General features: G+C 42.5%; 1 protein-coding gene across 1 annotated transcript in view; it reads right to left on the bottom strand.

Moving 5' to 3' along the window:
* The window catches only part of ANXA7 (annexin A7), a 1208209-nt gene that overhangs the window by 406229 nt on the left and 774913 nt on the right, over positions 1-27067 (bottom strand). Inside the window, exon 6 of the mRNA XM_044056080.1 lies at positions 16436-16529. Coding sequence (XP_043912015.1) covers positions 16436-16529 — 94 coding nt within the window. The remainder of the gene's footprint in view (positions 1-16435; positions 16530-27067) is intronic.

Raw genomic sequence — 27067 nt, 5'->3', positions numbered from 1 at the left:
TCCACTTGTTGCTGGCCTTTTTATAGACGTGAACTCCTCAATTCTAACTTCCTGGGTCCTGTCTGTGAGCCAGGTGGCTATCCACCAGGTGACATACAGGTCTCTACTTAACCTCGAGTTTGCCAACAATGCCCGAGTGGGGTATTGTGTCACATGCCTTGGCCAGGTCAAGGTAGGCAGTGTGAACGATTTTGCCCTTTTGCCCTCATCCATTGCTCAAAGAAGTCCACCAGGTTGAGTAGGCATGATCTGCCCTTGATGAAACAAAACTAGGTTAGTTCCAGTGTTTGGAGGTTTACTATATCTCTATTGATCATCTCCATGATAATTCTTTCCATGGCTTTACATATATGACCAGTAAGACTTAAGGTTGTGTAGTTTCCAGGGTCTGTAGATGGCCCACCTTTGTGCAGAGGGACGACTGTTGCTTTTCCCCATTCATGAGGCATGAAGCCTGTTTGGAGGCTACAGTTAAAGAGTAATTCCAGAGGCTCTGATAGGTTATGTTTCATGCTATTTAGAAGGTATCCTGGGATATGTCTGGGCCCACTGATGCAGTGTTCTTGATCTTGGAGAGAGCATTAAGGACCTGTTCCCTAGTGATAGTAGGGGGAGTTATACTTGATATTTCCTGAGGGGAAGGTTGAGGGGGGAGACAGGAGTAAAGTGGGAGCTGAATGTATCAGCCAGGAGGTTTGCTACATCTTCTGGCTCAGTACAGGTGGCTCCACTTACAATGAGCTCTGCACACAATTGTGTATTGCCTCTGAGGTTGCAGACATAGCTAAAGAATACTTTGTGGTTGGTCTTTGACATGGGAGGTCAAACGTACCTCAAATTTGGCTTTGGTAGACTTTATTTGTCCTCTGTGTTGATTGTTTAGTTTGATGAGAGTGCTTTTATCCTGTTGGGTGCTGCATCTCCCAATTTTGCCATGATTTTCTTCCTCCTGTTTTACAGCCGATTGATTTTGTGATTCCACCAGGGTGGCTTGTTTTTTTGAGTTAGTACTGTACTTCTTCCTGCGGTGTACAGCTGCCTCTATGCAGCTATTAACATGGTTGTACAGGGTTTCTGCGAACAATTCTGCACAGCCAGAAGCGTTCTCAGGGTTTATGGGGGCTTGAAATTTTGTCAGGTTCTCACTTAATAGCAGGAGGTTAGCCTTAGAATAGCTCCTGCATATTCCAGGTTTAGCTGGGGATCCAGGTTTTATTGTTACTTCAAAAGAGACCATTTTGTGGTCTGACCTTACCAAGGAAGGCATTACAGTAGGGGGTGTATCAGTCTCCCATATTAGCGAGGACCAGATCCAGTATGGTTGCACTCCTGGTTGGTGTATTGACTATATGGTCCAGGGAGTTTGTGTTTACAAAATCCAGGAATCTCTGTGCATGTACGTTTGGTGTCATACAGGAGTCCCATTTATTAGTGGGATAATTAAAGTCACCCATGAATATGGTATTGGGTTGGATGGTTAGTGTTTCTAATAAGTTCAAATACATGGTATTGGTTTCCTGGGTCAAAGAGGGGGACCTATAGCTTGCAAGGAAGTGGTGCTGGATTTTACCTATGGCGATTTGAACATGGAGAAGTGCATTGTCCTGTTTGACCAGCCTTGAAGTCTGTTTACTTCTGATGTAAATAGAGACACCTCCACCTTTAGTCCATACCTGTGAAGTATCTGGCCTAAATGTGTGGGAGGCATTATAACCTTACACTGTTGGTGTGCTCTCCGTGGCTTTAAACCATGTCCCAGTGACCACACAGACATCAGCATTCTTTAGGTTAAAGAGAGCTTCTAGGGAGTGGAGTTTTTTGTTTAGACTCCTAGCACTGAGCAGTAACACATTTAGATTTTCTTGGTTTTGATTTGCTATGTCGGAAGTACGTTCAGTTTGGCATTGCCTAAAAAAGGCACTATGTGGGAAGACAATGTTTTAGCTAATATTCAAAAGCCTATAGGGGAGAGATGCAGACCATCCCTGACAAAGCAGCGTGGTCTTTTGACCATCTCCTTCCATATTGACAATACTGCACCCCCTTAGAATGACACCAGAAACTAAGCCAATTATTAATGTCAATTATTTTTTGTTTGTATTGTGACATCATCCTTGGAGAAGGTAAAATGCTGCTCAATGCTAGGCTTATACCAGCCTGAGACACGTATTCCGACAGCTCCATGATGTCTCTTTTCATATAGGTCTAGGCAGGTATGTCTCAGGTCATTTACTTCCACATGGACCGAGTCATATTGGTAACTGTTGTCCAATTACTTGAATGCACGTGTAATGTGATGGATCCTAGCCCCTGATAAGCAATTGACCGTAACATTCTCCTTACTTAGCCTGGTGAGAGGGACATTAGTGTGTCGCACAATGGTGTCTCCAATGACAAGTATGTTGGATTGTGTGGTGACTTGCCTTATGGGCAAAGAGGTGGAGGCTCCATGAGATGTAGCTCTATGTGTTGATGTTGGTGTGCATTTGGGGCTGCTGAGGGTATTTGTTATGTGTACTTTGTCTAGGAGGTCTTTGTGGTTTAGGAAGGTTACATGCAAGTGCCTCAGCATATGTGGGTCTATATGTCTGCTTTGAATTGTATGTGATGGGTGCATCATGTGTACTACTGACAACCTTATTGACATTAGGAGAACTTTTATGTGACAGCTTTCCCTCCAGTGACATTGTGGAGATACAACTCTCACATACCATATCAGTTTGTTTGAGAATTAACTGGTAGTCAGTAAACATGAGGCAATTTCTACATTGCCTCAGGATGTCCATACCCACCAAGCCGGTAATGGAGACAGAAGGAAAGTTCAAATATGGCAACAAACCCTTTTTATTGATTAGACAGTTGGAGTGAGAATATCAATCACTGTCAGGAGTATTCGGTTTGCAACTATGTGGAGAGTGCTTGTCACTGCAAACTAGTTGTCCTGTGTACAACTAGGTATTGGAGAAATTTCAATTGTGCTTTTACAGGAAAAATGTAACTGAAGGTGTCTGAGTCTGTACAGAGCGCTGCCAAACACTTGAGGGGAAAACTAATACGCAAGACCCTGAAAATTTAAGGATGAAGTATTTAGGCAGATATTTTGAAGTTGGTAACAAATTAAGCAGTACTTACTAAAAACAAAGAATTAGCTTGTCAAGAATGATGAAAAGCGGGGAGTTGCATGAATGGCTACTGCCTGGCTACTACTAATGTTGGTCTCACTACAGCTTCAGTCTGTTGGGATACAATGCTCCTTTGCTTCTACTCTCACCAGAAGCAAAATGTCAGCACCAATCACAAGAATAGTAGGAGGCCACAGCCTGTTTGGTGATCCACAGTCTTGTCCCAGATGATGCAAGGCTTGTAGCCTTTTTCTGGTAGATGCCTCAAATAGTAACCAGACCAATCAGGTACTTAACCACAGGCACTCACTCTCCAACCAGAAACAGTCAGGAATCGGTGCACTCTGCACCTTCTCTCACCAGGACCACAATATAAGCACAGATTCCAAGCTGTCACCTATAAAGCAGTTATTAGGCTTTCTGGTGATCAGCAGTCTCCAGGAAATAATATCCCTGTACTCCTTCTCTCACCAGGAGAAAACAGAAGCACTAATCCTAAGATGACTACTGACAAGCAGAATGTGTGTTCTCCAATAACTGGCGGTCTTACAATAGATGCTTAAAAGGAACTCAAACTAGCCAATAAGGATGCTCGCTCTTTGTTCTAGTCCAATCACCCCTGATTAGATGGGACCCACACAGCACTCTCCTCCCACAACAAGGGTGCAGAAGGGCTTTCACCAATAAGGATAGCTTGAATGTAATGCTCAGAAGTTACAAAACAGACCCAGAAACAGCAAACCTGGAACTGGGCTATGCTACAGCTGAACTAGTACAGTATGCAGTAAAATGTGGCAAAAAAGTGTCCAAACAATTCAGACAGACAACACAATGCAAATACAAATTAAAGTGCAATATAAGAGCAAACATAGGTACTTATAGTTAGTTGGAAATAATGGATGCCTCAGATATTTCAATATCTCAGTGAAGAGCTGATTTTAATGCTCAAGTGATACCAGTCTAGATTCAGCAAGTCTGAATCTGGCCTGTGCTATAAAATGCAGAAGTACTAGAAATTCAAAATGCATGAAATCAGTCACAACAGCAAAAACAGTTTAAATAACACAGCAATTCCCAGCTTAGAAGGGTGCAGGCCACACACTCCTGCCACAAGAATCTAGACCACAAACCTTCCCAATGTAAAACAACTAGTTTTGGAACCCAAGTGCTTAAGTCAGAACTAAGATACTTCAGAATAACAGACAATAGAACTTCAACCAGCAATTACAGCTTAGAAGGGTGTAGACTATCCTCTCCTGCCACAATAGTTTAGACCATAAAGCTTCCTAATGTAAAGTAACTGGCTTGGAGCCTGAGTGCTTAAACCAGAACTAAGACACTTTCAGAACAAACAACACAGTGAGCCTTCAACCAGCAATTCCCAGTTTAGAAGTGTGCAAGCTATCCTGTCCTGCCATAAGAATTTAGGCCATAAAACTTCCTAATGTAAAATAACTGGTTTGGAACCCAAGTGCTCAAAGTGGAAGAAAGACACTTAGAACCACAGGCACAATGAGTTTGAGTTTGGAGCCCAAGTGCTTAAACCAGAATGAAGACACTTTCAGAATAACAGACATAATGAGCCTTCAACCAGCAATTCCCAGCTTAGAAGGGTGTAGGCTATCCTCTCCTGCCACAAGCATTTAGACCACAAATCTTCCTAATGGAAAATAACTGGCTTGGAACCCAAGTGCTTAAACCAAAACAAACACAGAGTAAGCCTTCACCAAGCAATTCCCAGCTCAGAAGGGCAGAGATTACCCTCTTCTCCCACAAGAGTGTGGACCACAAATCTTCTTAATGTAAAATAACTGGCCTGAAGCCCAAGTCCTTAAACCAAAGCTAAGGGGCTTAGAATAAAAATTACAATTTAAAAAGGCGACTAACAAGCACACAGACTACCTGGCCTGTCTTGAAAGGTGGTTTTGGGGCAGGGGTTTGCTGGGATCTGGAAGCACCCTGCCTTCCAAGCCCTTTTCTTATGGAAAGGAGAGGAACTGTGCTGTTTCCTTCTGACAAACTGTGTTTTAGCTGGAACATTTCTGCGGTATTTAGGAACTGGGGAGACAAATAGGTGTTTCAGTTCCTTAAGTTATTTCCCTTTGTCATGCAGGGACTTGAATAGGGCTGCAGCTTCAGCACCAAATAGGGCATCACTGTCCAGGAGTGCAGCCATATTAGCCTTAATATTATCAGATAAAGGCTGGAGACTCAACCATGAGTATTTCTTTAATACCAACCCTGAAGCTGCAGACCTAGTAGAGACCTCAGCAGCATCATAACTGCATTTAATGGAACGTCCAAGTACCTAGGCTGAGAGGGACAGGAGAGAGGTGACCTGTGCCTTGGCTGGAGCATTAGGAATGTCTGATGCCAACTGAGAAGCTTGTGGGGAGTAAAGCCAGAACATATTTCGACATGCGAGTCTGGTAGTTAATGGCTGTGAAAGCCAGAGTAGGGGAAGTATATACATTCTTCCCCAAACTTTCCATCATTTTACCATCCTTCTCAGAAGGAAGCAGGTTAGTATAAGAAAGCAGTTTAGAGGGTTTGCCTGCAGAGAGAGAAATAACTGCAGGATCTGCAGGGGGACATTTGAACAAAAAATTGCTGTCCGCAGGGACCTTATATAATCTGTCAGGCCTTTTTGGGCCTAGTGGTTGAGAATCTGAGTGAAAGGTGTCCGAAAGGCAGGAAGGACAGGAGGGATGGCTGAGGGAGGACAGTCCATTTGCAACAGGTCAAAGTATCTTTTTTAACTTCAGATACTTGACTACTTTCCCATTTGAAGTGATCTCTCATCCTGGAAATTGTTTATCCAAAGGGCAAATCTTCCTCAGGAGAACCCTCATTGTTCAAATCTAATTCCGGAGAAGCATAACCCAAAGAAGACTCAATCTAGGATGTGCAGATCAGGGATTCATCAGAAGAAAAATAATCTTCTTCCTCATCAGAGGCCTGCTGTTCCTCCACTGATCTCTTGGGAGTGGGGGAAGGAAGAGGAATAGATGAAAGGGCTGAAGATGGATTTAAAGCTAGGAAGGCATTCCATATACCCTGGGAAAAGCCCTGCCAATCAGAAGAAAGGTCCTGGGAAGAGGCAACATGTTTCTGTTCATGTTTCTTTTTCCCAGGAAGATCCACTCTAGAAAAAGAAGGAATAGCCAACGTATCACTAGGCAATTTGTCGGGTGTAGGAATTGCTAGCGGTGGAGGAGCTGGAGGTACACCTCTCAGGACATCTGGGATAGTGGGCCAGAATTCCCTCTTTTCGCCCTGAATGGACATCGGTGTTGACTCTACAGACATGCTAGTGGTGCCTTCCCCAACAGCTTCTGAAATGGTACCTGTTGCGGGTTGGGAACTAGTGAATGAATGGGCCTCCTGGCCTTCACTGGCCTTGAGAGGAATGTCCAAATCCAGAGACACAGTGGAAGATTCAGGTCTTACCTTTTTTGCCTTCTACAGTGGCTCACCGGATGGATCCGTGATGCCCACTGTACCAAAAGCTAACCATTTTAGACGCTGGTTCTCTATGTAAATGTTAAGCACTGACAAATGGCTACAGAGGGTCTTGGGGATGAATGCCTGGCAAATCATGCAAGACTTATAGTAAATTCTTGGTCTTGATATGCCTCGTATTTTGATGAGTGAGTTCTTATCTTTGTATGTGTTATACTTCCTGATTTTAGCCATGACATTTTTCCTTTTGTTGTATAATCTGTTTAACTTATGATTCTGCTGGGGGGGGGGGGGTGTCATTTTTAGAGTTAGTTTTGTGCTTACTTCTAGTAGGTACAGAAGCCTCTATGCACAATCATTGATATGGTTGTACATGGCTTTTGTGAACAATTCTGCATAGGTTACTGGGTTGTTTGGAATTGTAGGGGGCTTGAATTTTGGCAAACTATCGCTTAATAAAAGGTAGTTTGCTTTGGAATAGTTCCTAACTTTTACAGGGTTAGGGTGATCATATTAAGTTTCATTTCAAAGGGCACATGCTTTGTGATCAGAGAGGATGTGACAATGTGGAGGGTGTAGCATTCTCCCATATTTGCATCAGGTCAAATATGGTACAGCTTCTAGTTGGCATATCCACTACCTAGTCAAGGTTGTTTGTGTTTAAAAAGTCCAGAAACCTCTGTGTCTACAAACTTGAGGCCGTATAGGATTTACAGTCTACAGGAGAGCATTTGAAGTCCCTCATAAGTAAAGTGCTTGGCTGAATGGTGAGTAACTCCAGTATATCCAAGTATGATCTATTGGCTTAGTGGGACAAAGTGTGACCTAGCTTGCTAGGATATTGTATTGTGCTTTGCCTATTGTAATTTGCACATAGAGAAGCTTCAGGACATCACTCTGTTTGACCAACCTAGAGATATGTTTGTTGTTGATGAAGATCGAGAATCCTCCACCTTTAGTCCTTGTCTGTGCAATTGATGACCTCAATGCGTGGAAGGCACAGAAACCTTGTACTGTAAAAATACTTTCTATGGCATTAAACCATGTCTTGGTAACTGCACAGATATCTACATTCCCCAGGGCAGGAAGAGCTTGAAGGGAGTGGAGCTTCTCATTAACCTTTTGGCAAAAGGTTTCCTTGGGTTGCCTTGCTTATGTTGGAAGGTTTGTCAATTTGGTATTGCCTAAAAAAGGTTCTATCCATCCACAACCCCTTTTTTCTCATGTTTGTACATGAGGCTGAGTGACACTTCAAAACTGACACTCATCTACAGCCAAGGTTTACACTGCTGGGTGACTAAGCCCTGCCGCGGTTGTTCTTCCACACCAAACACTCATATGCAAATGCACAGCTACGGCCAATTAGAGTGCCCAGTCCACCTACTTTATACCTCTGGAATGGGAGAGGACACCAGAGCGCACAAACACAAGGATGATATTCAGACTCAGAACAAAAGGCACCCCAGCCGAGAATCGAACAGAGAACCAAAGGCTCTATGGGGGATGATTTTTTTTTTTTTTAACACTTTTATTGAATTATCACTTGTGGCACAGGCAAACTTGTACTTAAATAGAAGTAATCAAACCATATTACAAGATCAGATTTACAAACATTATAATTCATGTCTACTGTTACACATTATATAAGCTAAGTAACACTACATAAATTATTTAGTTCCAGCCTTCACTTAAACCTCATTCTTCCTACAAAACATTTTTCTGCATGTACTGTTTCCACAATTTCCATTTTATCTATGTAATTTACTCTTATCCTTTTCTAAAGATCCCACTTCCTGTTCTTTTATCTTTGTTAACAATATTCACTACTTCAGTTATAGTTGGTTTAGATTTTGATTTCCATTTTCTAGTAATTACTTTCTTGGCAGCAACCAGAATTAAATTTATCAAAGCCTTCCTCTATCAGAGATATAAAAAAAATCCTTAGTTATAGTAATTTTCTTTCCCAGTATTCCTGACACAGTAGTCTGTACAAAATTTTTAAAAGACTGTCAGCTCACTACACTCAAAAACACATATTCCCAGATACCTCTTTCTTCCCTATCACACCTCCAACATTTGTTATCTAGCAAAGGAAAATTTCTTTGGAGCTTGTTTGAGGTATAAAAGTATCTAAGCAAACACTTCTAGGCAAAAGTCCTAAATCTTCTAGATTTTGTTGCATGTTTGGGAGTCATACATATGTCCTCCCATTGTTTATTTCTGAACTGCATATCTACTCTCTCTTTCCAATTCTTTCTTACTTCTTCCGATTGATTCTTATAGTTACCGTGGCACTATTTTATATGAGCTACTAACTGGATCTTTTTTACTAGCAGCTTCTGTTTTAGAATCAACTGAAAACTCAACCAGTGCAGGTCTTTCATTTAGGATACCCCTATCAGGTAATCAGTCTGCAATCCAAATGTCTTCATGGCCTCTTCCCATTCTATTACCTTTCCTTCTTTGATTATCTGTTCCCAATACATTGGTACTTTTGCCAGCTTCCTCCAGTAAATATCAGCCCTCTCGTCTATTTGCAGTTATCCCTTATCAGCAGAATATGCTTTCTCCATTCCCGTGTTGGCTTAGTTCTTGATATATTTTCTGCTACTTCGTGAATATAATATTCTGTATGACTGTTATTACACTCAAAGATTTGTGTCCAAAATCCTATTCTTTACTTATTTATTGAATTACCCCCCCCCCATTTCATTATCCCTTTCCACTCTGAATTGTAGCTTTCTACTTGTGTTATGTAGAAGACCCTTCACTGTCATCATCATCAGCAGCCCCCTTTTCCCATTTTTTCTACACGGGGCCGGGGTATTATGTTAACTGTCGCCAACTCTCTCGATTCAGGGCCACACTCCTGCCTTTTTCAACACTCATGCCCAACTGTTGCAGATCTTCTTTCACACAATCCATCCACCTCTTTGCTGGACCTCCTCACTTCCTCTTACTTTCTTCCTGTTTGCCCCAAATCTTCTTAACCACACTGTCTTCTGCTTTTCTACATGTGTCCAAACCACAGTAAATTGTTCTCTTTGATCTTTTCTGCAATTGGGGCTACTTTGGCTCCTGCTCTTATGTCCTTGTTTCTTTGTTTGTCCCACAATGTGCATCCTACCACCCTTCTCAGCCACTTCATTTCCATCACCTCTAGCTTCTTCAACTGTTCTGTCTTTACTGCCCTGGTTTCAGTACCATACAGTAGTACTGGTCGCACCACTGTCTTGTACACCTTATGTTTCAGCTTCTTTGGCATTCTTCTGTCATAGATTACACCTCAGACTCTAAGCCAGTTGGCTGCAGCCCCTCTGTTTCTAACTTTAACATCTTCATTCATACTTCTCCTCAACCACCCCTCCCAAATACTTGAAGCTGTTTACCAATTCCACTATCTTCCCTTCTCTTTCTATTCTCAGCTTCTTCTGATTTCCCCAATTTGCTGCCATTACCATCATCTTATACGTGCTTAGCTTCATCCCATGTGCCTTCAGTTTTGCATTCCATTCTCCTATCCTTTGCTGAAGTTCTAGTTCAGAGTCACCCTGGAATGCCACATAGTCTGCATACAGCAACTTTGTTGATCTGTCCCCTCCAACCCATTTGCCAATGTAGTCCATCACCAGTATGACCAGCAGTGAGCTCAGAGATGAACACTAGTGTACACCCACTCCCACTGGGAAACCCTCTTGAGTTGCCGAACGCTCTTCATACTTGAGTCATTGGGTCCTTGTACATAGCCGGCACTAATTCTACCAATGTTTCTGGAACTTCAAACCACCACAGTACTGCCCAGATCAGCTTTCTTGGGACCTTGTCATATGCTTGACCATGATTATAAAGTGTCTGTGTCTATACCAGCTAAAAGAGCCTTCACTGTGTAGCTCTAAAATATTGGGGAGGATAACATTTTAGCTACTATTCAGATGCCTAGAGGGAACAGCAGCAAACCATCCTTGGCAGAGCAACATGGTTTGTTGACCATGCTCTCCCATGCTGGCAAATACTGGTCTGATGAAGGCCTATGTTTTCAGGCTAAAAGCACTTAACCAGTGGATTAAAATTTCATTACAGTGCTTCCACTTTTCTTGTTTTTTTTTGTTTTTATTTTGTGAAAGTTGCACAAGTTTTGAGACAAACCTGCAATGTTTTTTTAAATTTTGTATCCCTTTAGAATGACACCAGAAACTAAGCAAATTATTGAAGTCAATCATCTTTTTTTTTGCATTGCACCATTTTCCTTGGTGAAGGTAGAATGCTGCTCAATGCTAGGCTCATACCGGCCTTTGGCACATAGTCCAATTATCATTTCAGCTTTAAACCATGATTATAAAGTGCCTGTGTCTATACCTGCTACAAGAATGGAAAAGGTGCTGTCAAAATCGACAGATATGGATCAATGTGGTTTTGTGGAAAGGAGGCAAACATCTGAGAACATTAACGGAACAATGATGCAGAGGGAAGCAGAATGTAAGAAAATACCGCTGCTGCTTTTTTTTTTTATATGCAGAGAAAACATTTGGCAGCTGGGATTTTATGAGTAGGGCAATGGAAGCATTTGCATTCCCTGATACATTAATAAGGTTAATGATAAGGAGATACGAAGGACAAAAGGCTAGAAAAAAGTGGGAGGATTCCTCTCTGATAAGCTGTGCTTGTACACAGGGACCAGGCAGGGGTGTTCTCTTTCCCTTTTATTTGCTTTATATTAAGAGCTACTGGCAAAGAAAGGACTCAGAAATGCAAGGATGTAATTGGTATGATAATTAAGAAAAGCAGGTTTTATTTGCAGATGATATTATTTTGTACCTGAAAAAATCCAGAAAAGGACATCTCAGTGTTGTGGTACATTTCGAGGTGGTTTAAAATCTTTTCAGGATATACGATTAATGAGTATAAAACAAAGGCTAAGGCCATAAAGTATGTAACCACACAATAGCTGTTTAGCAATACACATGTTTATGGAGACACGATAAAATAAAATGAAGTACTTAGGAGCATGGATTAAAAAGGTTTCTATTATGGCAGATAAGCATACCTCTCAACCTCAGAGCAAGAAATCTGGCCAAAGGCATAAATAATGGGGGAAACAAAGGTCCAAAAATAGGGACAGTTTTTAATTATTTCTATTACAAACATAGAAAGTTGACAGAAAAGCAGGTTTTGCATTAGTACGAATTTTCTGAAGGGTATGAAGTCTGAAACTCAAATGTCTGACTATTTTCTACTTCAATCGTCAATGATTTGCCAATGATTTCCTAGAAAACCACAATGTTGTGAAAAACGGACTAAAATACGAGGCAAAAATCTGGACATTATGTGAAAATCTGTACAGTTGACAGGTATGCCACTAAGGATATGTGGGAAGAGACTAAACTGAGAAACTGGAAGCTCTTGTTTATGGATATAGACAGCAAGATACAAGCAGTGAAAATGTTTTAGTCCCTTTAGTTTTTTTTTTATACAGGTCAGGCATATTCTTATCGATCAAAGGAGAAGTTGAGGACAATAATTAAGAGTTGAAGAAATTGTTCTAGGAAAAGAAGATGGTAAGAGTTAAATGGGATACGTTGATGCTACCAATAGGACAAAGTGGTTTCGGATTACCTGATTTGAAGGGATATTTTACATTTACACAGTTAAGGCTCATATAAACAGAAGGTTATAATTGAAAAAGGAAAGGAATAATGATGAAAGCAGGGAGAAGTCTAAGAAATAAGGAGAGACTAGGATTTTGAATCCAGATCCCCAAGGAGAACAACAAGCATATAGATTATATTCATAAAGTAGCAGAAAGTATTTCTGAGAACTAAGCCAATATGAGAATGGAGAAAGGACATTTTATAAACAGGGATGACTGCAAATGGGGTACAGAAAATAGACAAGAAAGGGCAAGAATTTACTGGAGAAAGCTGACAAAGGACTCAAGGTATTCATCACAAATTACTATAGAATGAAAGGTAATAGAGTGAGACTGCTGGCTAGAGACTGCCTTGCGTATCAAGGATTAACATCAGAATATAGGCAAACAGAAGGGGAGTGGCGAATCCTAAGTGAAAGACCTGCTCTGGTAGAGTTTTTACTTGATTCTATAATAGAAGCTGCTGTTCAAGAAGGAACAATTAGTAGGGCATATAAAATATTGTACAATAGCTATAAGAGGCTCAGCTTGGAAGGTGCAGTGGTGCAGCGGTTAGCGTTGTCACCTCACAGCAAGAGATTCTCCTGTTCGATTCTCAGCTGGGGTGTCTTTTTTTTGCAGAGTCTGTATGCCCTCCCTGCATTTGCGTGGGTTTCTTCTGGGTGCTCTGGTTTCTTCCCACATTCCAAAGACATACGCCTGGAGTATTTCTCCCTAGGCCTCCTCTGAAAATGGGCTGTCCTAGTTTGACTTTTCTGATTAACAAATGTTAAATAAAATAAAATAAATAAATAAAATTCGTCCCAGCCATGTGGAGGACAGCCATTGTCATACCTTTGCACAAAGGAGGTGCATCCACCGATCCAGGAAATTATAGACCCACCAGCCTAACTAGCCTGACCTGCAAGGCCATGGAATGGATTATCATGGACCTCATTAACAAGGACATTGGCAACCTCCAAACACTCGATCCCACACAGTTTGGCTTTGTCAAGGGGAGGTCATGCCTGTTAAATTTGGTGGACTTGTTTGAGACAGTCACCAAAGCCATGGATGAGGGGAAGACAGTGCAGAACTCCTACCCTGACCTGGCCAAAGCCTTCAATACTATTCCCCACTCAGGTATAATAGATAAACTCTCTCAACTAGGCATCAATCCGTATGTTACCAGAAGGGTAGCAAACTGGCTCACTGATAGAACCCACTTAGTCAAAATAGGGTTAGCCACCACAAAGCAGTAGACCTGTAACGAGCGGTGTACCCCAGGGATCGGTCTTGAGGCCTCTGTTGTTTGGGATATACTTTTCTGAGCTGCAGGCAAAAACCAGTGGGCTATGGCTGCCCACGTTTGCAGATGACTGCAAGCTGGGTGCTGTCATCAATTCCCCTAGTGATGTGGACATCTTCCAAGAGGGTCTCACCCAAACAAATGACTGGTGTCAGAAACATGGCCTCAAACTGAATGCCAAAAAATGCATCATCCTCCTCTTTGGGGAGAGTGATATCTCCCACAAATTGTTACATTAATAACAAGGTCCTAAGCACGCAATCAGTCGCGAGGGGATTTGGGCATCCAGGTTGATAGCAAACTGACTTTTGACCACCATATTGCCTCTGCTCTACGGAAAAGCTTTCTACATGGCCCACCTCACTAGTAAGGGCATCTCATCCAGGGAAAAGGAGGTCATAACATCCCTGTATTCTTCCCTTATAAGACCCACTATTGAGTACAATGCCTATTTCGGCATGTACCTCACAAAGCACATGCAGCAGCTGGAGACCACAGAGGTTCCTCACCAGGAGAATTCAGGGTCTCAAACATCTACCCTACACAGACAGGCTAAAAGCCCTGTCCCTCTACTCAGTCTCATACAGACTCCTCAGTGGTGACTTCTGTCTGGCATACAAAGCATTCTCAGACCCCACCTTAATGGGACTGCTGTATATGCGCAAATCAAGCTCCACTCGAGTAACCCACATGAGTGGCCCCATCCTGGCCTGTGACATCAACAGGACTTGTTGACGGGACAGATTTGTGTCCCACAGACTCCACCTTCTGTGGAACAGACTCCCTCTCCGTGTCAAGCAGAGTACCTCTAACCCTAAGTGCAACCTGGACAACTGGATGGGGAACAGAAAATACACCCCTGGGATTCCACCTGTATCCCTGCTGGACAAGGGCATTGTGTGCTGACTTGTCAGAACATGGGCTAAATTCTTGGCTAGGCTTGTAAGGGCCTCAGGACCAATAGCCTAGTAACTTTCTATGATCCTATAAATATAAGGATCTCTCAAGGGAGGTTAGAAAAGACTGGAAAAGAAATTTATAAGGGAACAATTGGGGGGGGGGGGGGTATGTACAGCTCCCAAGTATACGTGACATTATTATAACGATAATGTTGCAACACGCAGAGGTTATGAAGAATCCTTTACTGGTAGTATCCTTCCACACCCATAAGACACTTTACCATGTAAACTGTGGATTTCTTTTCCAGGTTTTAAGGAGGGCTGGCCTTTCTACAAGTTTTCTGAGTCTACTACAAGCCATTTATTAGGCCTTTACAAGCTACAGTCTGGGTCAGTGGTCACCTTTCTAACAAATTTCAGCTGAAATGACGGACATCTTAGGGGTGTCTTATCTTCTTTTCCTTTTGTGATGTATATAGGGCCCACTGATGAATGGATTCATAAATCGGGTATGATGGTTTATATATGTGGGAGAGCTATGAAATGAAGTTTTCAAACCAGATGGCTTGCGGACATGTTTATCAGAAACAAAGAAGGGTTGACAAAGATTGTTTAACATTTTGGAATTCTGGTTACCACACTAACTATAAGACAGAAACTAATAACATTAATATTGTACATCCATGGAATCAGTCTTTTTTTGACAAGAAAGCAAATTATTAAATATTTAAGGATTAAAACTGCTCGCTCATTAGTGCAAATTGTAGAAATTTCATATAGGGAGGAGACAAACAAAATTAAGTATATTCGGGCTAGATGAAGAGAGTTACTGCTACAGTCTGAACAAATAATACATACAGGAGGGATCCCATTCATTATCTGTTATGCCACCATAATGATGATGACGAAAATGGGATGTGAAATGCTTGGGGACATTTGTGAGAGACTGTTCTACAATGGTCACTGTCTTGCATTACCACTGCCTGCACACACTATTTCTGATGAGATTCGTTCAAAATCTGTCCTAACAAAGACTTACATCATTCGATGTTCAGCCTATGTATAAACAATAAAGAGTTAAGAAGAAATGACATACAATTACGCTAGTACATTTGTCAGGAAACAGCAAATTAACTTATCAAGTGCATGAAAATCACAGCAATAGGCATCATTCACGGTTTTGTGTGTTTCACTAATGCAGCAGTCCAGTTTATCTCCTCTTCCTCAGCACATTTTCTTCTGGGTCACTGCCACAGCTCCTGTGTAGGCATCAATCTGAAATGAATGCTGAGGACTGACAACTGTGACAACAGGTAAACACACACTCCTTTAAAACTAGAGGATGAGATGACTGCATATGTTCTACTTTCACACTAGCTGTGTTAATTTATTTCCCAATACTGACACTGCAATGCAGTGCAGGCAAGGGAGTGTTGTACTCTTGACAGTGCTATCGTTCAGACGAGATGTTAAACCAAAGCCCCACCCGCCTCATTCAGTGATAGCTCAGGTGGATGTGAAAGATCTCACAGCACTTATAAGAAAAAATAGGCAAATGTTCCCTAGTCAGTAGAGATAATATAACCTCAGGGTTGATGATGAATTTTCACTGAAACATGATGATGCTAAAAACATGTATCGTGATTAATTGTTTCAGTACCATTTAAGTTCAGAGAATCAAATTAACAGAAATTGTCTATTTCCCTGCTGGATACTTCACTAAATTCACCACCACTTTGAGGATGACGGTACATGCAGGAATAAATCTAGAATTTGAAGAAAGGACTCAAAAGATAGCACAAAACATGAAAAATGTTCAATTAAGCATGCATTGAAAAGACTACAAAACTAACCTATGTTACAATACACTTACCAGAAAAGTATACTTATGAAATACTTTTAACAAACATTTCCTTAGCTTTCACTCAACTGCTAATAAGGGAATGATTTTTTAAATTCTCCGTTATTCTTCAGCATTTTAACAAGTAACTAACTATGGAAGAAGAAAAAGTTTTACCAAATCCCTTCATAGCTTTTCGCAGGACTTCTGCGTCCTTTTGGGCATCAAAGTTGGCAGCAGGCTTGATGGTACCCTGAGTTTTCACCGCTACCTGAGGAATTAAGGAAGTTTATGTTTAAGAAAGTTTGCAAATCAAGATACAAACCACCTTACATTAACTTATCTGCACGAAGCACATCATAACCTACACATTAGCTCTAATTATTCCAATACATACTTAATCTCTTAGCACAAGAAATCTGGACAAACCCAAAAACAATGGGTGGACAAAGGGACAAATTTTAAATATTGCTCTTATAAATTTAGAAAGTTGCAAGAATAGCAAGATTTTTATGATGCCTTGCATTTTCCGAAGGATATAAAATTTGAAACTCAAATTGTCTGCCATTCAGTGAATTCAAACTTCATTGATTTGCCAGAAAAAGGTGAGGAACAGATTAAAAAGGAGAGGAAAATTCTGGACATTTTGTGAAAATCTGAACAGTTGAGAGGTGTATTCCAAAATGCAATGTTTTATTAATATATTTGAATTGAGATCAGTATGCAAGTTAAAGCAACTGAAAAATAACAAGACATTTTTACTATATCAGCTGGTCTAACAGGCGTCCATCTACTAGTCCTAGGCTGGGTTACACACTTGTTCCAATCAGAATGTGGCATTTTTTTTAACCAGTACAGCCCTGAATATGGGATCATGTCAGTGCCAAGTTGTTCCACAGTGTATCATAAATGCCACCAAAGCAGAATCGTCCTTGGAGCCTACCAATATGCCTTGCAGCCATTAGCAACCACCGCCTGTAAAGCAATAAATAACTTAGAATCAACATACACTACTAAAGTAAGTGACATAATTATACGTTTGCACAAATGACAACTAACTCAGACAGCAGCAGCTAATGGAATTACCAACAGTTTCTAGAAAGACGGTGGGAGGGTATTCCTGACGAATCAAAGGGCACCTCTAGAACAACTGACATATAACTTTCTCTGGTCGGACCTAGGTTTGGCTGAATCCTAAACAATACAACCAGGATGGAAGTAGCCACAGAACTGCTCAAGGTCACAGTTCAGATACTCAAGCACTGGAAAATGAAATTCCCCAAAGAATCCTGACTAACACAATAATGCTTGTAGAAATCATGTACTAAAGACTATGTGGTCAAAAGCACAAATGGCTGCTGGAAGGAGAAGTAGGCTTTTATCACACTATTTTCAAAATAATGTCATAATGCAGCAAAGCTGGCCATCTAATTAAAGTGTCTGTCTGGTGGTTGCAAGCCTTCACCTTCCTGAAGTAGAGGGAGCAAACAAATGGTCTGTCCTCCTAAACTCACACACCATTTTATCTAACATCTAAGCCATCAATACATGTCCAAGGTATGAGAAGCCCTCTCCATCATGGTTCCTACTGCCATAAATAACCCTAAAAAGTTAATGAATTTATTCAAACTGCCAAAACCATCTTGTGAGGAAACATGATTTATCCAAAAGGAAAAACAGCAGACATGATTCTCTACAGACACAGGACTAAAGCTATGAGGCAAGACATACAGATGTGATGGTCACCAATAAAACCAATTTCCAAGAGGTGAACTTCCAACCCTATTATGCTACAAGGCTAAAATGATGGGTGGAAAATCCAGTCTTCCATGAATTTTAGGTTAAATGGAGTGGAGAATATCCTCAGAAGAAATCAGACGTGCAGCAATCTCTTAAGGAACCCCTTGGCCAGCCAATAATGCCATACAATTTTGCCCTCCACAAGATCATAATACACAGTTACACTTAACACATGTATTAAGACCATGGAACAAATGGGATCTAAAACATACAGGTGCTTCATATAAGTCAGAATTACCTGGAAACTAACCAGCTGGGAGGTACACAACACACACTCAAGCCGAAAACCTTTTTAATTTAGCTGTGCAAGCCTGCTGCAAAGAAGACTTCTGAGAAAATATGACCACCTTCTAGACTCCTGCTGGAGAAGCAGTAGAATAAGGGCTTCCTCAACAGTGGCCACGTCCTGTGGTGGAGCTGAATTCCACCCAGCTAAGGAAGGGAGGAAGGAACCCTGGATTGGATTTGAAAGTCTCCTGTGCTACTGCCTGACACCACTCCCTTTTCAGCCAACAGGAAGGGATGATGGCTTTTGGTCTTGCTTTCCTCAATTTGTGATGAAACATGGTACTGGTTTGAATGGTGGGAAACGGTAGTAGAACTTCACTTATGACATGGAAAATTGAATGCTTTCACTGTTTTCACCTACTGTACAAGTTGATCACCTCATTCTTCTGAAAGGAAAAAAGAATATTTACAGTGCCCCCTTCTGGAACCCCCAACCAGAATCTGATTTTGAAGCCTGAACTTCAAAAGATGAACACAGTACCCTCTCAACTGGCCACCTCCTCTTGGATACTCTATGACTTATGCCAGATGACCACCACATACCATAACTGGGGTTGGGGTTATGAGCATGTGCCACCTTTGATCATTTAGATACTGCATTAAGTTGTCTGACTAGACAGGACAAGTTCCAGAGGCACCTTCAACTTCAATGTCAACTTCGACTTTAATAAAATGCTAATGTCCCAAGTGCCTGAACAATAAAAATGTAACTATAACAATAAAAACAAAATGATAAAACAAATGCAAAACAAACTAATTCATATGATTTACAGACAGTTAAAATAAAACCTATGACTGGTCTGCAGGGTATTCACCAAAATAAGACCAAGCAAATATGACCCAGGAGAATTCAATGCAGGCTAGTGTGAAACACTCCCAAAGTTACTTGGTAGTATATTCCATAGACACGAGTTTGATGTTCTTGGATACCAGACATTTCAAAGCAATGTCAGAGGAACTACCAGCAGCATCAGGATAGCAGGTAAAACATACATGGAGGGCAGTATGGAGAGGTAAGCTCTTCAGATAAGAGAGACTCAACTCTTACAGGGACAAAAAAACAACAATAAGACTTTGAAAACTATACGGGATCAAACAAGGCATCAGTACAATATCTGCAGCACAGGCCTAATACACTGCTGAGAGGGGTTTGTGGAGTTTTGCACAATTTGTAATCTAACTCAGTGTCAAGGAATTCACAGTAGGGGTACTCCAGCAATTAGGGCAGAAGACCAAAACATGAACAACTGTACAGAAATCCTTGAGATAATCATTTGTGTATGAAAGGGTTTGACCGACCCCCCCCCCCCCCAAAAAAAAATATTTGTCATGGAGAAGCAAGAAGACTTTCTCTTGGCTAACACATAGTCCCTCACTCTGGGTTGATTATCAGAGATAGCACCAAGATCACACAATTTAAATACAAACTCAAGTCTGCTGCAGCCATAAAGAACAAAAGGAGGTATGGTACAGCAAACCCATCTCTCCTAGTAGCATGCAAAGCCATGGCCTCAGACTCTGGCATATTGAGCTTCAAACAATTGTTAGACAGTCATAATGAAAAGCCTCTGAATTCATACTCACTTGACCACTTGAAGGGAAGGAGGGATACAGATGAGTATCAGCAGAGTAACAGTGATATACTACCGCTCACCATCTAAGACCCCCCACCACCAAGGACAACATTACAGTGAACAGAAATGGACCAAAAATTGAACCTTTTGGCACTCCAAAGTAGTCTTCTATTTGGAAGAGGTGTCCTTTTGTGGTCACTGACTGCATTTTTTTCCATTAACGTAAGCTACAAAGTGATTGACTTGCACTACTTACAGTGATCTTACTGTCTGTGTCACCACTGTGCATGAATCAGAGGGAATTTTCACATTTTGTGACTGTGAGGTTAATATATTTAAGTAAGGGAAGTGCAGAGTTTGGATGTGTGGGAGGGGACTAGCTCCTTCAAAAATGTATGGTACTCAATTTCTACTTGCAACATTTTGGTAAATGCAGAAAGAAAAAGAAAAAATGTTACTCAGAGATCCCATATTATATAAGACCGGGAAACACTTCACATCAAAAAGGATGGGCGTCAGAAAAATTCAGACTTGCGACTGCCCTCTCAAACACATCCTATGATATAGGAAGCAAAGCAAACTAAGACACACTGGAGTGACCACAGTAGGAACAGAAAGGCTTGATCAAGATTCAAGGTCAATGGTTTCAAGCTGTAGAGACATCAGGCAGGACCATAACAGAATAAAATATTACACTAGCCAAAAGATTATTCACAACCCTAGTACTATGGTGAGAGCAGCGGATACACCAAGGATGTTTGAGCTGACTTACTAGCTACTGCTCAAGTCTTTCTGGCTACATAAGCTAACATCTTACTAAATACCTCAGTCTGATAATGAGCATAACACTTGCCCAGATCAAGTTTATTGTTGCAGAGGCCTTGACACCTACTCCATCCAACCTTCATTTTTCTCACTGCAAGGTCTAAAGTCAAAACTTGACTTGCAAGTCTTCAGAAATACAGGTACTGCAAGACATATGGTAAACCAGTCAAAAGAAGAGTGCTTGCATTCTGCTTGGTGATGTTGAGGGAGTGTGAAAGAAACAAATACAGGGTAACTTCAGAAAATATGACACTCAATCATCTTAAAATTAGGGGGATTAAAATGAAAGAACTCAAGAGCAAAGTGAATCATGAAGAGGTCAGACCATGACACCTGCTCCACAACCAAGTCTGAGGTATTCACACCCAAAAGAAATATCAAGTCAAGATTATGTCTTAATCTAGGTGCAGCATGACATGAGAAAACCCGGTTTCCTTCATAACACCAAAGAACTTCCTTGGAAAAGCACTGACTCAAATGCTGAAGTCACAAACACTTATAAGATTTTCAGGACACAACAGTGAGTCAAATAAGGAAGTCGTGCTCTTGTAGGAATGTCCTTACACAACCAGATGCATGGTAGATGAGAAATGTACTGCTCTCTTCTGAAGATATATTCAAAAGACCTTGGCATCACTAGTACCCAAATGAGCCAACTGGGGTTCGGATCGAAAACAACCTGCAAACTCACCCCTATCCTTGTCCAGTATATTGCACTAAAATGAGATACCTTGCAGCAGTGCAGCCGTGAGGTGGGGACCAGAGCTGTCACCCAGCCAAGTCTTCACTATGAAAGCACAGTCCACTTCACAACACAAGACAGTGAACTCTTTCTCAAAGGGCTTCAAATGACTGATGTCTAACCTCCTCACCAAAATGTGACCACACAATTTAAATGCCTATGTCAGCTTCTCAGCTCACTACTGCAGATTCTGTTGTCAGGATCTGGGATGGGTTTTGTTTGCAGGAAAGGAAGGCCCAGCAAAAGACTAGTGGGAAAGTACAGTTATGTACACTTAACCATAAATGTAGACGTTCGAGTGTATTCAGTGTTGCAGTCATCACATTTGGGTTATCCCTGCCAGGGTAGCCCTCAGCCGGCCCAAATACCAGAGGCTTAGTATTTCTGTGTCAGCTGCGGTTGCTTCAGGACTGACGTCAGGTCATCAGTAGTAATAAAGTAAGGCAGCTGATGCCATTACATCAGTTTTTCTTGCCCTAACCTGTCAGAAGCCCCCAAGTAGGAACCAGATTCTAGAGGAAGAACCCCACCAGTAGAAAGTAAATACCAATATGTCCCTTAGAAAGGAAAGAGAAGAAAGGGGGCTGGAGGGAGGGAAACCAAGACTACAACAGTGAATACACTCGAACATCTACATTTATGATAAGTCTACACAACTGTACTATGTTCTTCGTGTTTCACTGCTGCAGTCATCACATTTGGGTTGATTCCCAAATCGGAGGAAAAGAGTGGAGGCAGTCAAAGAAACTACGGGCTGGCTAGGATGCTCTGCAAGACTGCAGAAGCAAGACTGCAGAAGCAAACCCTGCCCTGGATTTGGAGGAGAGAGGAAGGTGGTAATGTTTGGTGAAAGTGTGAACAGATGTCCAGGTGGCAGCCTCCAGGATGTCCCTGATGGGGACTCCTCTGAGGAAAGTTGCAGAGGTGGAGGCTGCTTTGGTGGAGTGAGCCCTGACCCCCTTGAGGGGAGGCTTTCCATGTTGTCTGTAGCAGAAATGGATGCACTGTGCTATCCATTTGGAAATGGTTTGTTTGGGGATGGCTTTGCCTTCTGCCCCTGTAGCAAAGCTAACCAGCAATTGATCAGACTTTCTGAAGGATTTAGTCCTGTCTAGATAGAATCTGAGCTGTCTGTGCACACCTAGGGAGTGCAGAATCCTTCCTCCCTTGTTCTGGGGATTAGGAAAAAAGGTGGGCAAATGAATGTATTGGTTGGAGAGCCACACTGGACACCACCTTGGGCATGAAGAATGGATTAGTTCTGAGGGATACCCTGTCAGCATGGAAGATGATGAAGGGTTCCAAAGCCATGAGCACTTGCAGCTCGGAGACTCCTCTGGCTGAAGTGATGGCCAGAAGGAATTCTGTCTTCCAGGAGAGAAATTTTAACTCTGCAGAAGAAGCTGGTTTGAAATGGGGCAGGGCGAGTTTTTCCAAAACATAGTTAATGTACCAAGATGGGGTGGGTGCCCTTCTGGGTGGCCTGAAGTTGCTAGCCCCTCTTAGGAATGGTTTGATCAAAGGGTGTGAGAAAAGGGGCTGCTCAGTGGGAAAACGAGCAAAAATAGCAGAGGCATGAATTTTTATAGAGGAGAAAGAGAGGCCATTGTGTAGTAGGCCAGCTAAGTAATCCAGGATGAGAGGGAGAGCTGTGCCATACTGGCTCCTTTAGCCTGGATCCAGGTGCAGAACCTTTTCCATTTGTCAGCATAAGACTTCTAGTGCTAGGGCGTCTGGCCTCACGGATAACATCTAGACCCTGTTTACTGAGGTTGGCAGATTGATCCAGGGTTAGGGAATAAGCTAAGCTGCCAAATTGAGTGTCTGCAGTTGGGGATGCATGAATTCCCCTTCCCTCTGGGTCAGGAGGTTTGGAATCTGAGGAAGATGTCACGGTGGCAGGTTGCGCAGCAAGGGATACCAATGCTGGAGAGGCCAGTCTGGCGCTATAAGAATTGTTCTTGGTTTTTCCTCCTTTATTTTGAGCAGTACCCTGGGGATGAGAAGTAGTGGAGGAAAGGCATAGACCAATAGACTGACCCAGGGGAAGGACAGGGCATCCACTTTCCAAGCCATGCAGTGATGCTCCCTGATACAGAATTTGCTGAGCTGATGGTTGGTGTGGGAGGCAAAGAGGTCGACCTTAGGGGTGCCCCATTTCTGAGTTATTAGGTTGAAGGTTCTTCTGTTGAGCTGCCACTTGTGTGGGTCCAGCAGATTTCTGCTTAATTGGTCTGCCAGAGAGTTGCGAGAGCCTGGTAGGAATTGTGCTAACAGGTGCAGTTGCATGGCAGAGGCTGTGTGCCAAAGGGTCACGGCCAGCCTGCATAGAGAGTAGGAGAGAGTCCCTCCCTGCTTGTTGATATACCACATCACAGTGGTGTTATCTGTTTTGATCAGGAGAGCCCCTGGGGAGAGGAGTTTGAAAGCTATCAAGGCATGCTGGACAGCCATAATCTCTTCTTGGTTGATGTGCAGAAGGATTTGCTGCAGGCTCCATTGGCCCTGTATGCACCTGCCATCCAGGTGTGCACCCCAAGCATAGTCTGATGGGTCTGTAGTGAGGGTCTGGGTGGCAGTGGGTGGTGAGAAAGGCAGTACCTTGTTGCGGGAGCATGCTATTGCCCTCCAAAGAAAATCTTTTCTGAGGCAAGGAATTATAGGTATAAGAGTTTCCAGGTCTAGAGAGTGCTGACATCAAAGGCTTTTTAGGTACCACTGAAGTTTCCTCATATGCAGTCTGGCATATGGAATGAGTAGTATGCAAGATGCCATGAACCCCATAACTTGCAGGATTCTTCCTTGCAGATAACTGGGGCCTGGTGGCCAGTTGACAGAAGTAGACTGTCAGGAAAATGCGTTTTTCTGGTGTAAGGAATGTCATCTGGGATGCTGTGTCCAGGCTTGTTCCCAGGAAGATAATCCATTGGTTGGGCACCAGTTTGGATTTCTTTGCGTTGATTGTGTACCCTAGGGAGGTTAGTAGGGTCTTTACAACGGCCAGGTGCTTGAGCAGCTTTTCCTGGCTGTCTGCCTGAATAAGGAAGTCATCTAAGTATGAGTAAATCTGGATATTCCTTTGTCTGCAAAAGCCAATGGCTGCAGCCAGACATTTTGTGAAAACTCTGGGAGCAGTAGATAAGCCAAAGGGAAGCTTTGAGAACCTGGAGGCTGAGCTCTCTCAACTCAGGACTGGCAAGACCAGACAGGAGGAGAAGGCAACTACACACACCACAAAACCAGCCTCACATAATGTTACCACTCCACTGAATCAAACACAAACACACAAAGACATACTCGGAGGCTCTGAGTAAAAATTTACCTAAACAGCAGAGGCCTCCAAAGCAGACACCCAAACAACTGCTACCACAAGACACCCCACAAGCAACACATAAACCACAAAAGCAGTGTGCAAAGCAGTCACAGCCCTTAAGGCCAAATACACCAAACATACTTGTCATAGGTGACTCCATAGTCAGACACACTGACGTCCCACTCACCAGGCTGAACAAGGAGATGGTCACAGTAAGCTGCCTATCGGGCGCTAGAATCCGCCACATAACACAAGCACTTGGGTCACTCCACGGCAAGTACAAATATGACACAGTCATTGTCCATGCTGGTGTGAACGACCTGAGACGTACCTCCCTGGACTACATGAAAAGAGACATAGAGGAGCTCTCTGATTATGTAGCCCAGGCAGGTATGACCCTAACCCTGAGCAGTATCCTTCCTTCACCAAGAATGATGCCACAATATAGAGACAAGATGATCAGCTTTAACAATTGGCTTAATGTCTGGTGGCATTCAAAGGGGATCCAGTGTCTGTCTGCCTGGATGACATGCTTGACAAGCCACGCTGCTTCCATGAGGGCGGCTTGCACCTGTCACCCTGGGATTCGGATATTGGCTAAGGCTCTTGCCACCCCCATAGTGCCTTTTTTAGGCAAGGCTCAAATTCTAAACCTACCACCCTAGAAAACAAAAATGGGAAGAAACTGAGGGTAATGCTGCTCAATGCCAGAAGTCTAAATCTCAAAATGCGCACTCGAGGCCCTTCTCAGTATGGAGAACATCGATGTCTGTGCTGTAACTGAAACCTGGTTCAAGGCTCCTGAGAGCACCCGGCACTATTAGGTTTTACCTCATATCATGCGTTCCGGCCCCAAAACCCGGACCACACCACAAAAGGAGGGTGTATCCATATTCATAAAGGATACCCACACCTCCAGGTTGGTGGCAACGCCAAGCTTCGGAAACCACCCAGGTGCAACTAACCATAGGCAAAACTGCTCTACAAATTGTAGCATGCTACAGGCCACCCTCTCAAACTCAGGAACCCCACACAGCCTTCCTGAAGACACTGGAGGGTATAAATGTATCTCCAAACACCATCATATTGGGTGACTTCAACTACCCGAATATAGACTGGGAACATTACTCAAGCCCTAACTTTCTTGCCCAACGGTTCCTGGAGTTCATAAATTCAAATGCCATGGAACAGCTAGTCACTGTTCCCACGAGAGGAGAAAATATAATATATCTCATTGTCACAAACATGGGGCCAAAATGCTCCACACCAGAAGTATATCCCTCATTGGTGAGATCTGATCATAAACTAATCTCACTGGAAATCCACATCCCGCCCCCACCCCAAACAAAAAAGACCATAGTGAAGAACTTCTCTAAAGCAAACTTCACACTACTCAAGACTGGTGTGGTATCCTTCAAGGCCCCTGTGCCAGTGGAAACCACAACCCAAGCTGCAGAAGCCCTTACAAATGCCTTCTATGAACACCTCCAGGACTGCATGGATCAGGCAATCCCAAATAAAACCAAGACTCTTTCCACAAAGGGCAAACATCCAGTCTGGTGGACCCCAGCCATTAACAAACTTTACAATAAGAGGAGAAAGCTATTACATGATAGAAGAAAATCCATAAAAGGGAAGTCACCCCTGATCATTATTAGTAAAAAAATACGAGCACTCATAAAATCAACTAAGGCCAATTTTGAGAGAAAAATTGCCATGGATTCAAAGGACAATCATAAGGCCTTTTCAGCTATGTTAGGAACCTGGGTGGAAACTGCCAGATATGCTCAGAATTAGTCCAAAATGATACAAAATCACTGAACCCACAGACATTGCCAACATACTGGCAGACAGGTTCAGTGCAAACTTCACCCCTCTCCCCTAAAGGAGAGATAACTATCCCAGCCGAGTGTAGCCTCACAGACATCTCAAATGCGCAGGTGAAAGCTGCTCTCTCTAAAGCTAAAAACACAGCATCAATGGGACGGATGGTGTCCCCGGCTGTGTGCTACGAGCTAAATGAGGAATTAAACCCACATAAGGCAGCTGTTTAATCTCAGCCTTACCACAGGATACGTGCCCAAGGAGTGGCGTCGGCAACTGTGGTCCCACTCCACAAAGGCGGCCTCTACGGACCCTGGTAATTACCGCCCCATAAGCTTAACAAGTCTAGTCTGCAAAGCTATGGAGAGGATCATAATGGAGCTCATAAACAAAGATATAGGGGACTTGCAGACATTGGACCCGACCCAGTTTGGCTTTGTCAA

Source organism: Protopterus annectens, chromosome 14.part0 (assembly GCF_019279795.1).
Source record: "Protopterus annectens isolate FY-2018-M chromosome 14.part0, PAN1.0, whole genome shotgun sequence".
Taxonomy (NCBI): Eukaryota; Metazoa; Chordata; order Ceratodontiformes; family Protopteridae; genus Protopterus; species Protopterus annectens.
Note: the sequence above shows the minus strand (reverse complement) of the source record. Positions and strands in the feature narration are given on the sequence as shown.